General features: G+C 35.3%; 1 protein-coding gene across 3 annotated transcripts in view; it reads left to right on the forward strand.

Moving 5' to 3' along the window:
• Positions 1 to 1,829: 1,829 nt before the first annotated feature.
• Positions 1,830 to 16,751, forward strand: part of LOC149132672 (uncharacterized) — a 71,991-nt gene continuing 57,069 nt past the window's right edge. Inside the window, exons 1-3 of one of the 3 annotated variants that reach the window (XM_089362648.1) lie at positions 1,830 to 2,083; positions 2,568 to 2,722; positions 10,376 to 10,460. In XM_089362648.1, coding sequence (XP_089218774.1) covers positions 2,645 to 2,722; positions 10,376 to 10,460 — 163 coding nt within the window. In that variant the 5' untranslated portion in view covers positions 1,830 to 2,083; positions 2,568 to 2,644. The remainder of the gene's footprint in view (positions 2,084 to 2,567; positions 2,723 to 10,375; positions 10,461 to 16,751) is intronic. The other 2 variants (XM_089362650.1, XM_089362649.1) reach the window with 2 other exon arrangements.

The raw sequence follows: 16,751 nt of genomic DNA on the forward strand, positions 1-16,751 counted from the left end.
GTGCTAAGGCCTCCGACGAATTTCAGCACCTGACACACCTTCCGACCAGAGAAATCAGATCGCTGCTCTTTGTTCTTCTTTGGTGCACATTGCTAGTGGAGCGTCCTTGCTTACACTGTAAAGGCAGAAAAAAAAATGGCGTGATCAGGCTCTAACTTCGATCATGTGACCACAATGGTACCAACTATAAGCAATGATAAAATGGATTTGTTTCTATTAAGTTTGAGTCATACACATCTAGTCACAATGATATTCAGTGGTTTGAAATCGCAAAAGCGTTGACTGAAGCAAGCATTACATATTCTTCTAGAGCAAAAGGCTTCATTGAATCTAAATATATTAGCAGCAAAAATATAATCAGTTGACGTATAAGACAATATTTATTGAAACAACAGCCAATACAACATATTAATGACCTAGTCACTTCTCTTAGACCAGTGGTTCCTAACGATTTTTTGCGTATGGATCCATTTCATTCCGGTTTTACTTGTGTGGATCCTCATAAACATTCAATGTTAAAAAAAAAATTCTGTTATATTTTTGAAATTAAATATTATCAGGAATTGTATAAAAATATGTTAGAATAGTTTATCTATTGAAGAAGTATAACCAATTTATTGTTCTCAAATTTTAACGTCAAAATTTTATATGGATCCCCCAGGGTCATATGGACCCAGATTAAGAACCACTGTCTGGAATAGATATCAAAATAATATAAATTTCCTATAAGTGATCACAAGAGGTTTTTTTTTTTAATTATCAAGAACTCACCATGAGAAACGATCGAAAGGTAGTTTGTCATAAATTTACCTTGTATTATAATACTGGGGAAAGTTCTTATGTTGCAGGATGCTATTTCTACAGCCTTTTTGCAAATGTCTGCTATTAGTGCTATGTCTTCTATGTCTACAGTGTCTGCTATGTCATATGTCCACCACTGGTCTTATGTCCAATGACACCAATGGTAAACGTAACCTAGTCTGACACCACTATCTCAACGTTGGATACTCTTAGAGAAGTTCACAATATTGCAAGTATTTGGACTCGGATTTTTTCTTTCTTCCTCTTGTATCAGAGACTCTGAAAGGGTGCAGGTAGTTCTAGGGGGCACAAATACTTCACTTGCGCAGATTAATTCATAAAAAAAAAGAACTTCCAAAAGATTTTATCTTGCCGAAACTGTGAATAAAAAGTAATTACAAATTTCTTGGCCAGCTAAGTTCAGTGTGTGTGTGTGTGTGTGTGCGTGTGTGTGTGTGTGTTGTGCGCGTGCGTGCATGTGTGTATGTGTGTGTGTATGAGAGGTGTGAACATGTATATGTGTATGTGTGTGTGTATGAAAGGTATGAACGTGTGAGTGACTACGTTCTGTCGTGAAAAGCTGCAAGTAATCGAGGTCTGATACACAATTCTTCTTTGCACCGTTTCTCTCTAATAACTCCTCTTACACGCAATTACCTGGGCGTTCATCACGCTAAGTACCTCATGGCTCATCACATTGTATTGAGGCTATTGATGATAATCCAACGGTGTATACAGGATTATAAAGGACGTAGTTAGACATTTTCATTCTCATACATAAAATGTCCAACTGAACCAATGTATGTATATATGTACATGTGTATATGTGTATGTGTAGGTGTTATATACGTGTCTGGACTTTTTAGAATATGGATATTAAATAGGAGAATCAATAATATCAATTATATATGTATTGTTCGAAATAAGTTATTATTTTTTTGGTATTTCTGCTTTGTTTAACTGTAAATGTATGAAAATGTGTGCCTGCATTGACATGTGCATGTGTCAATATAGAATAAGTAGTGTATGTATTAACAATTGTGCGAATATATCAATGTATACGTGTGAATTAATATATGTTTATCCATATGCACATGTGAAGTTATGAATGTATATATATATGTGCATCTGTCTGTGTATATTGTAACAGCTAATAGAGGTAGTCATAAGTAGAATAATTTTTACATTATATACAGGAGCTATATTCAGTGGTTTTGAAGTGTGATTAAGTCTCGATCACTGTCTGTAGAAGCTAGTCGCAATCCATCTGTCAGATATAGAGGTAAGTTGTTTTGTATGGATAAACAAAACTTAGTGAAAAATGTTTATGGTAATTATTTGTGAGCACATTAATATGCCTGTACATATATGTATGTCATTATTTAATTTTATTATAAGGCGGCGAGTTGGCAGAATCGTTAGCACTCCGAGCGAAATTCTTCACTGTATTTTGTCCGCCTTTACGTTCTAAGTTCAAATTCCACCGACGTCGACTTTACCTTTCATCCTTTCGGGATCGATAAATTAAGTGCCAGTTGTGTACTGGGGTCGATCTAATCGACTGGACCCTCTCCACAAAATTTCGGGCCTTGAGTAGAAAACATTTAGTTTTATTTCAAGATTTCTTGTCAACAGAGAAAAAAATCGGCTTCTAACCTAGATCTAAGTCTCCTTCACTAAAATTTCAACATCCACTGAGTATTTTTGCATTATGTATGTGTGTATTTATGCATGTCTGTATGTTTTTTTCTCTCTTTTTAATTTAGAGTTAATTGAGACCGGTCATCTAACTGATAGGAAGGTTGCAAAAGAAAGCATATTAAATTTGTTCACCATCCTTTAAATGTTAAGAAGATCATACAGAAGTTGCTTTCTCTCTCCAGCAGCCCAAGTTCAACCATACTCTGCTCCACACGGATTGGTGCGTATCCTCTTACTCCAATAATAATAGGTATGAAAATGAAAATGTAACTTGGGTACTGGATTACCAAACATGTATGTATGTATGTATGTTATCAATCAGTTTCATTTCTGTATTTCTTGTCCATAGAGAAAGAGCCGGACTCTAACATAGATTTAAGGCTCCTTCATTGGAACTTTTATCAACATCCTCTAGGTATTTGTGCATATGTGTGTGTGTGCAGTATTTGGTGTTAGTGTATGCGCAGATTTGTATGTTTGTTTTATGGATGCGTTTTTATGTCTAGATGCATGCATATGTATTTATGTGCTAAATTTTTGGCAAGTTTTACATATCTTTACAGTTCCATTGATGGCTTGAATCTGTAGTCTTCTAATCAGCCTTTTTCTTTCAGGTTTTGAGAACCCTAATTTTTCCAGGTTTTTGTTGAGGCAGTTCGTTACATATCCCAATGCCCCAACAATCACGGGTATGAATCTGAACTTGTAGTCTGGGTGGAGTATCTGCAAATTTCTCAGTAGCTCGGCGTAGTTGTTCTCTTTTTCTCTAATCTTTAGTGGGATGTTGACATCCGCAGGACAGCTGATTTCTACTACTGTACAGAGTTTCTCTTCTCTGTCCCAGATTACTATATCCGGTCTATTATGTCTGCACTTTATTGAGGTTTTTATTGGGATATTCCACCAATACTCTTTCATATTGTGAGTGGTAATGGCCTCTACCTCATTATGGGTTTTCATCTCCTTAGCCCCGGGGTTATGCTGTCGGCGGATTTCATTATACAGTGTCTTGGCCACAACATCATGTCTCATAGGTAGGTAATACCGTGATGACATTTTTGGACAGCTGCTAATGATGTGGGTGATATCTTCGATACTGATTCCACAGAGTCTGCATCGATTATTACATTGTGGCGCTTTGCCCGCCTCTCTGTCCCGTTTGTTTATTAGGAATTTGGTTGCTATTTCTTGTTCTTGAATAGCAAAGGCATACCCTTCAAAGTGAGAGTTGGTGACCCGATTGTTTGTCCACGATAGACTGCTCTGGTTGTCAATGTTGTTATCACCCTGGAGCTTTCTGTTAACGTATCCATGCATGGTCTTCTGCTGGAATGCATTCATCCTCTCCTCTGATGTTATGTTACGGTAGAGTCTTGCAATTTCTTTGGGTAAGAGTTCAGGGTTGTCGAATAGGGAATGCTTGTCAAGTAGTTGCCTTCCCAATCTCATGATGGTATTTACCTCATGTCTGCAGACTTCATCAAGGGGTGCACTTCGACACTTGGTGGTTATGAGATGATGTCGGAGAGATATGACACGGCATTCAAAGGCAGTCTGAATTGATGTTAGGCCCCTCCCTCCTTTATTTCGTTTTAGGTATAGGCGGTCTACATCGCTATTGATGTGAAAGTTGTTCGTGCTCGTTAGTATTTTTCGGGTCTTCACATCAAGGGATCGGATTTCATATGTATGTATGTATGTATGTATGTATGTATGTATGTATGTATGTATGTATGCATGCATGTATGTGCGTGCGTGTGCACGCGTGTATTTATATATGTATGTATGTCCTCTTTCTCTTTTTAATTCTTGAGTAAATTTTAACCGGCCACCTAGTTGGTGGGAAGGTTATGAAGGAAAGTATCTTGTTTAGCCATCATCCTTTAAATCTTAAGATTTTGCAGATTTTTCTAGTCTCAGATGTGATAATTTCTTGTTTATGAATTAAGGATTTGCTTTCTATCTCCAAGACCCTAAGTTCAGTCATACTTTGCTCTAGACGAGTTGGTATGTATACTGTTGCTTCAATAATAATGGATATGGAGCTGAAAGTGTACCTTGAGTACTGGATGTCCTCTTTCTCTTGTATTTTTCTTACCACACTCGTTTTCAGAGAGCAGCTCATTTCATTTTTACAACAGATCATATCTTTTTTCGTAGTCCTACACGGCGATACCTGGCCGGTTGTGTTTTAACTTGGTGGTTTTAATTTTTGAGTTTCACCAGTATTCTTTTGACTCATCGGTCTCAATATGGTCAGCTTCGTTGGTAGGTATTCTCTTTTTTGTTATCCTGTTTCAGACCGTTCTAGCCACCGCATTATACCTCATGGACAGACAATATTTAGAAGAGATTCTCTCACAGTTGTGATATTGTGGTTGATGTATGTATGTATGTATGTATGTATGCCGGTATGTAGGGATGTATGCATATATGTATGTAGGTAGAAAGTTATGTATGCGAACTATATTGTAGGGAATTTTATAGCCGATTTGGGCAAGATACATGAAAGTACATACATGCATACCTGAAAGTATACAGCCAAGGTGCTGTACAGAGTGAGCAACCAACTGTAGCACATAAATAGAAATACTGTAACTGCAACAAAAATACGAGTCATTTGTTGGCTTTAGAATCCATTGTAGGTCTTATGGTCACTGAAAATAAAATAAAATAAAATAAACAGAAATAAGGTAATTTATCAGCGATGGTCAAACTGTTCTAACAAGTCGACAGCTATCGAACTCAGTACTCAACTGGTACTTATTTTATCGACCCCGAATAATGAAAAGCAGAGTCAACCGCGATGGTATTTGCACTTAGAACGTTAAGACGGATGAAATGTATATATTAAATGAATCCTTACTAACTATAGAGTCACAGTTCCTTTTAGCTAAGTTGTATAACTAATATCAAAGGTTATTAAATTGCATTCTGAGGGTAAAATTAGATATATTTAGGCATCATATTTATGCGATGATAATCGACAGCCAATTCTAACTTTCGTTCGATTTCTTCCATTCATTATTTTTCTTTTTCTCCTCTTTCGTTTTTTATTTAACTTCACAAACATTCCCGTGTATACGTGCGTGCTTGCATGTGCCAGTGCATGTGAGTCCATGTGTCAATGCATTTACATGCATGTATCTACGTGCACGTGTATATATATACACAGACGTACATTTATTGATAGATCTGCATAAGACTATGTAATTTAAATCTGAATGAATATGCTTAGGTATGTCTGTGTGCGTGTGTGTGCGTTTGTGTGTATGTGTGTGTGTGTGTGTGTGCATGCATGCGTACGTGTATGTGAGCACGTGCGTAAACATATACACAGATAATTATGGTTTTCTTTATGCGTATTTTTCTATTTTTCTTATGTGAAATTGTGTATCATTTTCATGTCTCTGTAACAGTAGTTTAGAGATGGTTCTGGGATGTCCGTTATGTTCTGCTATATACTCTTTACTCTTTACTCTTTTACTTGTTTCAGTCATTTGACTGCGGCCATGCTGGAGCACCGCCTTTAGTCGAGCATATCGACCCCAGGACTTATTCTTTGTAAGCCTAATACTTACTCTATCGGTCTCTTTTGCCGAACCGCTAAGTTACGGTGACGTAAACACACCAGCATCGGTTGTCAAGCAATGTTGGGGTGACAAACAAAGACACACAAACACACACACACACACACATATATATATATACATATATACGACGAGCTTCTTCCAGTTTCCGTCTACCAAATCCACTCACAAGGCTTTGGTCGGCCCGAGGCTATAGTAGAAGACACTTGCCCAAGGTGCCACGCAGTGAGACTGAACCCAGAACCATGTGGTTGGTAGGCAAGCTACTTACCACACAGCCACTCCTGCGCCTATATGCATAAATATTTATATATAGGCACTATATTCTCGTTTCGGTTTAGTAAGCACATTGACACAAAACTCTAGACTCTTCAGTCACTCTGTAGTCAGTTAATAAAAATTCAATTCTCTGCTTTGCGTATTGAGTTCTATTTCTTCTGTTTATAAAAGTATATGTATATATGCATATGGTAGGGCGCCAGGCCTAATGGTTAGGGTGTTACACTCACGATCGCGAGACCGTGGTTTCAATCCCTGAACCGAGTGATGCATGATATTCTCGATCAAAACACTTCATCTCACGTTGCTCTTTGATCACTTCGACACATGACGAGTGGCACGCTGTACACCTGTTCAGACAACGTCGATTTGAAGGAGGGAGTGAAGAAATGTACAGCACATTCATTTGATCGCTACAAACAAATCATTTCTTCAGGCTAGAAATTATAGAACTGTGTTTCTTGGAGTACGAAAGTATGTATGTATCCCTCTCTCTATCTCTCGATGTATATATATATATATATATATATATATATTAACGTCTTCAGAATTTTGTAAACTATCGAAAGAAAATGAAATAGTTCTTTTTGGAAATAGCTGCTCTCATATAAAGCTATAAATAATAGCATGTAAATATTGGGTTGAAAAACCCTTGGATAAAAAGAAAATTGAAGGCTGCCTGTGGGACTCGAACCCACATTCCCATTACACACAGAAGGCTTTCTACAATTGTTTCAAAGAAATCCTTCAAAATGCGCTAGCCATTTTAGAAACTTTATTCTTCCTGCGAGAATTGTATGTTTTTGACGTCATAAGAATTTATAATCTTGTGAAAGAACATCATGATCTGATGAACTAGCTCTCTTTATATGCATTAAATTGTGGATATACAATTGTATTATAGAACGATGAGCTTACATATTGATGCAAACATGTACGCATAATTTCTTGCATACTGAAATTAATACCACATAATGAAAGTCGCGAAATGGCCGGAATGTTATGGAAATCAAACCTCCTGATTTTTTGATTTTCGGTTAGACGGATACTTGACATTACACTATTTTGAAATTGATTATTACGTGGACTGATAGCCGAGTCCGTAAGAGGAGCATACTGTGATTGTCACACGGTTCTCTGAATCTATAACTTTACTACTCATATAAATATATATATATATATATATATATATATATATATATATATATAATTCTAAGAGAGTTAGAGGTTGTGAATCCAACCAACTAAGGGATAATATCCATCTGGTAGAATACCCAATTGTTAATTCACAAGTGTTTTTTCATTGCATGGCAATTACACTACTGAATGTAATAAATGGGTGAGGGTAAAAAGTTGTTTTATCCTTAATTTATACAGCAATAAGAACATGGAGGGGATCAAGAGGTGGTATTCATCAACTTTTAGACATTATATTATGTCTATTTATTTATTTAAAAAAAACAATTATAACAATATACATACATGTATAACATATTATGCTTTACATATATAATATATAAAATATAAGAATACCAGTAATTATTAAGATATATAATGTAGAACATAGAAAGTAGAATAGTTTCTTACAGCTGTTTCAGCCAAGAGATCATAGTACCCCACTTTACCTCGATCCCTTCAAAGAACTGAAGTATTTGGTAGATAACATTAAGGTACTTGGGTGTGCCTCTGGGCTTCGTCAGAGAGTTTAGAAAGTTCATAAGGTTAGGTTATAAATATAAATACATACATATACATAAATATACATAAATACATATCTATACATTTATATATATATATATATATATATATATATATATATATATATATATATATATATATATATATATATATATATATATATATATATATATATATATATATATATATGTATATATATATATATATATATATATATATATGTATATATATATATGTATATGCATAGAAGGGAATCAATTATTATTATTATTAGGTGTATTATTTTATTCTTATTAGATAAAGTATAAACATAGGATAGAGAAAATTTTCAAAAGAGAAATAATAGTGGAATTTAAATGTTCTATGTTATATATTTTGATAATTACTGGTATTTTTATATTTTATATATTATATATGTTCAGTATAATATGCTATACATGTATGTATATTGTAATAATTCTTTTCTTTTTAAATTAATAAATAGACATAATATGATGAATACTACCTCTTGATCCCCTCCATTTTCTTATTGCCGTGTATATATTATACATGTATATATATATATATATATATATATATATATATATATATATATATATATATATATATGTATATATATATATATATATATACACACGTGGTCTGATCAATAAGTATCTGGACCGTTGCCATAGAAACGAAGCTAAAGCACGCAGAATGAAGCCACTAGGCACAGATTCACTTTGCCCTCTGCTGTGTATGCACACTAAGTTTTAACGTTCTAGCTTACTTCCCTTGTTCATAACAGTGCTTGGAAGTAACGTGTGTAACATGTGATCATCGCATTGACCATGACAGAAAAAGTTGTCATGGTGATACCTGCTCAGAGACCTACGTAAAAGTTGCAGAAAGTGTATGGAGAGGAGCGAATGAGTCGCACACAAGTGTAGGAGTGTTTCAGACGCTTCCAAGATGGTCGAGAAAATGTCGATAGTGATGAACGTTCTGGGAGACCCGTAACCAACAGAACTGAGAAAAACGTCGCAGATGTGCTTGCAGCTGTGAGAAGAAATCGTTGAATCACCATTTATGAGTTAGCAGAGGATGTGCAGATTAGTTACGATCCAGTTTAGTCCATTATCACTGAAGATTTGGGTATGAGACCCGAGTCTGCCAAGTTTGTGTCAAAACTGCTTTCAGCTGACCAAAATGACACTTGAATTTCAGTTGCACAAAATCTCTTTGATTGTGTCGAGAACGATGAAATCTTTTTGAAAATTTTGCGTAGGCCACTGAACAGGTATCGCCAAGCTTTTGGCAAAAGGTGATGCAAATTCTCTGCTCAACTTTCTCTGTCATGGTCAATGCGACGATCACACGTTACACACGTTACTTTCAAGCACTGCTGTAAACAGCAGAGGTGAACCAGAACGTTAAAACTTAGTGCACATGCACAGTAGAATTGAAGGTCAATCTATGCAAAGCGGCTTCAATCTGCATGTTTTACCTTCGTTACTATGGCAACAGTCCGGATACTTATTGATCAGACCAGTATATATATATATATATATATATATATATATATATATATATATATATATATATATATATATATATATATATATATATATATATATATATATATAGTTAAAAAAACAATAACAAAAAAACAAAAAAACAACAAAGTGAGGACGTGATATGGATAGTATTATTGGACGCTCAGGAAAGGAATGAGAGAGTGTATGACGTTTCGGGCGTAGCCCTTCGTCGGAAAGATGGAAAGTTCGGAGAATGGAAGAACGGAGAAATATATATATATATATATATATATATATATATATATATATATATATATATATATATATATATATATATATATATATATATATATATATATATATATATATATATATATATATATATATACATACATATATATATATATTCCTTTTTTTCTTCAGCTCTGAGACTCATAAGGCCGTTTCACGGCGTATATGTGACCGAGATCACAACATTTTCCCTGAATGGAACGCCGATCTGTTGAAGAGTGCAAGGCCAGCAATTTTAAGGCGAGAGGACAAGTCGATGTAATCGACTCTAGAACTTGACGGTAATTTATTTTATTGACCTCGGAAGGATTTGAACTCAGAATGCAAAGAAGCCGGAAGAAATGTCACTAAGCATTTTGTCCGGTATGCTAATGATTCTCTCAGCTCGACACCTTATAAGTATATACTACTTTAAAAAAATACTGATTTGACATCTATCAGTTAGAACAATGCACTTGTTCATATCTAATCGAAATAATTCTTTTATTCATATTGTAGGTAACAAAGATGTCTATTGTATCAGAACGGAGACTCCTCAAGGAAATAATAATAATGCTACTGATTACTTGCTACCAAGTCAAGGGTGCGTTCAGATGTAATTTTCTTGTTTTTTATTTTACACTTTCTAAAGATTTGCATTTTTGTATGCTTTACGATTTGGTCATTTTATTTATTATAGTTGGAGACAAGATTAGCACTTCCACTTTTCTTACAGTATCCTTTTCTAACAATATATCTTTTAGTATGCGAGGTTGGATTGATTAGACAGATCTACAAAATTTGAGGATGGAAATATTTCTGTTGAATAGACAAGTGTTTCTGAAGAACTTTTCGTGTTGAATCCAGATATGCTATTCGTTTTCACCAATCAAATTAGGATTTTCATTTACACACTACCTTCATTTTTCACAGAATATGCAATTTTCCTTGATTTTATGTCCTGGTCTGTCTCTGGAGCAGTGGGTTAAGTGTCAAAAATGCTTCATCACCACTCTTATCTTGCAAAAAGTATAGTAAGATGATGACTACAGCTGATTTTGCGCGTTGAGAGTTTAATTCTAGTAAGATTTCGGCTAGAAATAGCTATGTTTTTTTCCTACGATAGAGAAAATACAAAAGAAGGCCTTAGGTCGTTCTATTTTATTGTTACAGAATCTTGAACACAATAATATCTTAAAATTATATGCTTGTAACACGGTATACTTAAAAAAATTTTGGCAACAACAAAGGAAATTGTTGAAAAATGCTTTGGTCTTTTTTATTCGTTGGGATGCAAAATGAGCATCAATTTTTTGTTCAGTCACTCGGATCAATTTCTACAAAATTTGAGAGACGTCACTCATGAAAAAGGAGAAATAGTCCACCACGATATGAAAGTAGTAGAGGAGAGATATGAAAGAAGTTGGAATGTGAATATGGTGGCTGATTGCTGTATTTAAAAACATCCCAATGATAATTGATGCTTTTGAATAATAATAATAATAATTATTATTATAATAATAGTAATAATAATAATAATAATAATAATAATAATAATAATAATAATAATAATAATAATAATAATAAATGCCCGGATGCAGTACCAGGCAGTGGCTCTCATGGCTTCTGATCTTAATTGATTGGAAGTGTTATCATGTACATTGTTTTGTCTTGGTATAAAAGATGGGCTACAGCAAATATTCTGCTTAATACCACAGATTTGCTTGTCAGTTGTTTGACCTTAACCAGTTGAGCATGTCCCTTGGTAGCTGACGATATGTGCATCTCTGATCATGAGCAGAAGTAGTGGGGAAGCATCATAGCCATATGTTGAGAGGAATTCTTTGGGGTTTGAATAATTCACCTTTGGAAACATGGGTGTTTTGCTCAACATCCTCAAACAAACCTTATTCAGGGACCTTTTGAGCAGGATGGGCTACTCGATCTGAAGAAAATTCTAACTGAGCCCCACATGCGAGGTCATGCGCTGTTTATCTTGATATGAGATCACCATGTCACTCACATATGGTTGTGATGCGTGTGCCTGGTGTACCCTGATCAGACGGGTAGTCATGATGGGTATAATGGGCTTCGTATATTTTACCCCAGTGTCACTTTGATGGCGTGTACTGCTCTCTCACTCGCTCAATAATAATAATAATAATAATAATAATAATAATAATAATAATAATGCAATCGCATCGCGCTCTGCTTCTTGACTATTATTATTATGGTTCAGTAGTTTTATTTTTATAACGTGCTTTCACTTCACTAAAGAGCGCAGCTCTGTGTGCCTTGGGCAAACCACAGCACATACCCAAGGCACACAGAGCTGCGCTCGGTAGTGAAGTGAAAACACGTTATAAAAATAAAACTACTGAACAATAAGCAGAGCGCGATGCGATTGCATTAGATATTTTATTGGTTGAACGATATTTCGACAGCAAGATTTCGTCGAGTTCAAAATAAAAAGCAATAAGAATTCAAAATTTCTATAATTTTGAATTTTTATCACTTTTCATTTTGAACTCGACAAGGACAGGCTTGCTGTCGAAATATCGTTCCACCAAATATCTATTGCAATTGCATCGTGCTCTTTGTCTTGTCTGTTTGCCTTTGTGAAGAGTTACGTCAATCCTTTTAAAAGTTAATAATAATAATAATAATAATAATAATAATAATAATAATAATAATAATAATAATAATAATAATAATAATAATAATAACCACAGCACATACCCAAAGCACACAGAGCTGCGCTCGGTAGTGAAGTGAAAGCACGTTAAAAAAATAAAACTACTGAACAATAATAATAATAACAATAATAATAACAACTACAATAATAGCAGCAACAACGATTTTATTCTAAAGGTCCTACTGCTGGATGTTCTTTTTGAAGTTCTAAGTACATGTTAGTGTGTGTTTTTATCAATTGTCTGTCATGGGGAGTTTTCTACAGAAGTTACTCGAGACCCACTCCTTTTGTAAGAATACTTGTGTTACTCATTTCCTCCATCAGCTCGCTGTTGCTCTTGCGAACGACTGTGAAGTTGACGAGGCGTTCGGGGTTCTGTACTCAGTTGTATGTGTTACTCTTGTGATTGTTGTTTTTAATCATGTATTTGTTTCTGTTTTAGTTCTTTCTTTTGTAATTCTGAATGTGGTTGAATGTGTGTGCATTGCTTTTGCTGTGGGGATTTTGGTGAGTGTGTCTGTGTTGTTAGTATAGTTGATGGATTATAAGTAGGTGAAGTTTCCTGGTCCTGTCTTTTCGCTTTTAGCTTAGGACGACCTTTTTTTAAACTATTTTTCCGCTTTTCTCCGATACAAACCCTTCTTGGCGGATTTAATTCCTCATCATCGCATGATGAGTCTTCTGAATCGCTAGTGCTAGGAGTAAATCGCGTATCTGTGTCGTCAGTCTGGATAGTTGAGCGCTGCTTGTTTCCACCGTTACAGTTGGTGGTGTCGTTGTTGTGGTAGCATTCTGCTGTTGAATGGCTGTTGCTGCAATGATTGTTGTTGCAGCTTTTGGTTTTCTTGTGCCGGTGGTGGCAGAGAGGTCATTTCTCTAGCTCCATTTTGTTGTAGTTGTGACGATTTCAAATTTTGGCAGAAGGCTAGCAATTTTGGGGCAGGGGTTAAGTCAATAACATCAATTCCATTACTAAACTGGTACTTATTACATCGACTCCGAAAGGATAAAGGCAAAGTCGACCTTGGTGGAATTTGAACTCAGAACGTAAAGACGGAAGAAATGCTAATAAACATTTTGTCCGGAATGATAACGATTCTGCTAGTTTGTCGCTTTTATAATAATAATGTTGATTTCAAATTTCGGTACAAGGCTAGCAATTTTGGGGAGTGGGTAAATCGATTACATCGATACCAGTGCTCAACTGGTACTTATTTTATCGACCCCGAAAGCATGAAAGGCAAAGTCAACATCAGTGGAATTTGAACTCAGAACATAAAGACGGAATGAAAAATTTAACATCTTGACTTCAAGAGAGGAGATACTTTCCTCTTTCCTGCATTCGAGAAAGTTCACCCTGCAAGCATTCTCCTCCCCCAGACGAATTCCATCCGCAAACAGGCTAGTAGCAACTTTAAGAATAATAACGTACATGATAAAGAGTAAGGTAAATATAATAACACTGTCAAGAAATGGATCCCAAGAAAAGCCGTATTTATGTAGAATATATATATCTTGCTACTGATTACAGTCCCAATAGAGTTAATGGCGATGGTGATCAAATAGCTAATACCGATTAAGTTGGCAGTGGTGATGACAGTAGTAGTGAGAATAATGGTGGTGGGACATTACTGCTGGAGGACGAAGCCAATATTAGGCTGCTGACTAAGAATCTCGGTCGATTTTATTGCTACTTAACACAATGATCATCAATACTGTTATCATTATTACTATCATCCGATTACCGTTATCAACTTATATATATATATATATATATATATATATATATATGGTAGTTTCTGTCTGTTTGTGACTCTGTGTGTGTATTTGTGAATTAGTTACTTTAGCTCCCCCGAGACTATCCAACCAATCTTGATGAAACTTGACACGTGTGTAGGGCTTATGCCCATGCGGTCACTTACGCACTTGGAATTCGAAGAAACTCGATAATTTTTAATCAGCATCGATTTCTCAAAAGTCAGTAGGACATTTCGATACAAATTCTCACATGAATGTTATTTCCTGCCATAACATTTAAAGTTTCGAACCGAATTTCTTGAAATTTTATACACAGATGGAATATGCGTTAAGGATGTGTTGAGACAAATACATTTTTACCTAGACCACTCAAGCAAGGCGTAAGATGATTTTTGATTAACTGATTAACGAAATTTGTCCTAAATTGCTGCGGGGTTAAAATGTTCAATTATTTCAGCATTCTCAGATTGCTGTAACATTTATTTCCTTAACCCCTGCACTTAGAATTATCCTTTCTAAACGTTGCAACGTTGTGTGCTAAAACATGTAACATGTATTTTCTTAACACCTACACTTAAAATTGTCGTTGCAATCGATATTTGATTCTCACGATCAGTGGAACTATACCCATGAAACACAGTCGTCAACTTAAGTGCATGTGTAATTTTCTCTCGGGTTGCAAGAGAATTTGCCCCCAAATGACGAAAATCGTCATTTTTCTATGCTTTTTTTCCCCTCCTCATAAAATCTCTTTACTCTAAATAATTTTTGTTTACTTTTCAAACTTTTATGTTTTTTTTTTGTCATAGCACTCCTTTACAATTCCCTTCTTAATGCTTCCATTGATTATATATTTGCAGCTTTCCACTCATCTCACGAGAGGCTGTTGAAATGTTCCTAGCTTTGGGTAAAATAAAATAGAGGAGGATCAGTTAATTATCATTCTAGTCAACATATTACCTTCTCAGATTTATGAACTTACTGCAGCAGTCCTTCAGTTTTTTTAAGCCCTGTAAAAAAGAAAACTCGGAAGGTTGGGCCGCGAATCATGCTTTTCGCAAACCCATAAAGCCAGGAACTTTGCAGCATCCCTTCGTGTGTGTGTGTGTGTGTGTGTGTGTGTGTATACGAGTGTTCAATTTATGGGAAAGATCCAGGGGAATAATTACAAGGTACCCAAATGTTGCTTCTTATGCATACCAGGAATCAATGATCACACTTGTGTGGGAGTTAATTCCGAGGAGAAGCGAGACGTATTTAGGAGAACATGGGAAAAAAAGAAAATGGAGACAAACGATCAAGATGTTATTAGATCATTTATATCTTGAAGATATAAATGATTTAATAACGTCTTGTGCATTTGTCTCTATTTTCAAATTTTCCTATATGTATGTATATATATATATATATATATATATATATATATATATATATATATATATATATATATATGTACATACATATATACATATGTACATACTTATATGTATGTATGTGCGTACGTGTTTGTTTGTTTGTGTGTGTGTTTGATCTCCCCCAGCTCTTGGTTACCTGTGTTGATTTGTTTACTTTCTATTAACTTAGCGGTTCAGCAAAAAAGTGACTGATAGAATAAGAACCAGGCTTAAAAGCAAATACTGTGGTCTAATTGTTCGACTGAACCCTCGATTAAGTTGCCCTACGATGGCCGCTGTCCAATGGTTGAAATAAATAAAGGATATCTTTATACATTTATATGTTTTTTAATATTATTTCAATACATAAGGTGGCACGCTGGTAGAATCGTTAGCATGCCGGGCAAAATGCTTAGTGGTATTTTGTGTGTCTTTACCTTCTGAATTAAAATTCTGCCGTGATCGATTTTGCCCTTCAGCCTTTCGTGGTCGATCAAATAAGTATTAGTTGAGTACTGGGGGGGGGGGGGGGGTGATGTAATTCACACCCCCTTCCTCCTAACCTGGAAATTGCTGGCCCTGTGCCAAAATCTGAAACCAATATTATTTCAATACTTCAGGCGGCGAGCTGGCAGAATCGTTAACACGCCAAGCAAAATGCTTAGCAGCATTTCATCCGTCTCTACATTGTGAGTTCAAATTCCACCGAGATCGACTTTGCTTTTCATCCATTCGGAATTGATAAAATAAGTGCAGTCATGTACTGTAGTTGATGTAATCGACTTAGTCCTCCCCCGAAATTGTTAACCTTGTGCCAACATTTGAAACCAATATTATTTCAATACTTTTCCCAACATTTTTCTATATGTATGCACAGTAATACCTCACTTTACGCGGACCCGCTTTATGAGACCCAAGGTTTAAGAGTTTTATTTTTCAAGCACAAGATTCAAATATCGAACGAAGTGCAAAAATTTCTCCTACCACAACAAATGCTTCAGCGTGTTACCGGGAAATTTACAGACCGAAAAAAAGCTTCTTCTAAGCA

Source organism: Octopus bimaculoides, chromosome 14 (assembly GCF_046866305.1).
Source record: "Octopus bimaculoides isolate indiv1 chromosome 14, ASM4686630v1, whole genome shotgun sequence".
NCBI lineage: Eukaryota > Metazoa > Mollusca > Cephalopoda > Octopoda > Octopodidae > Octopus > Octopus bimaculoides.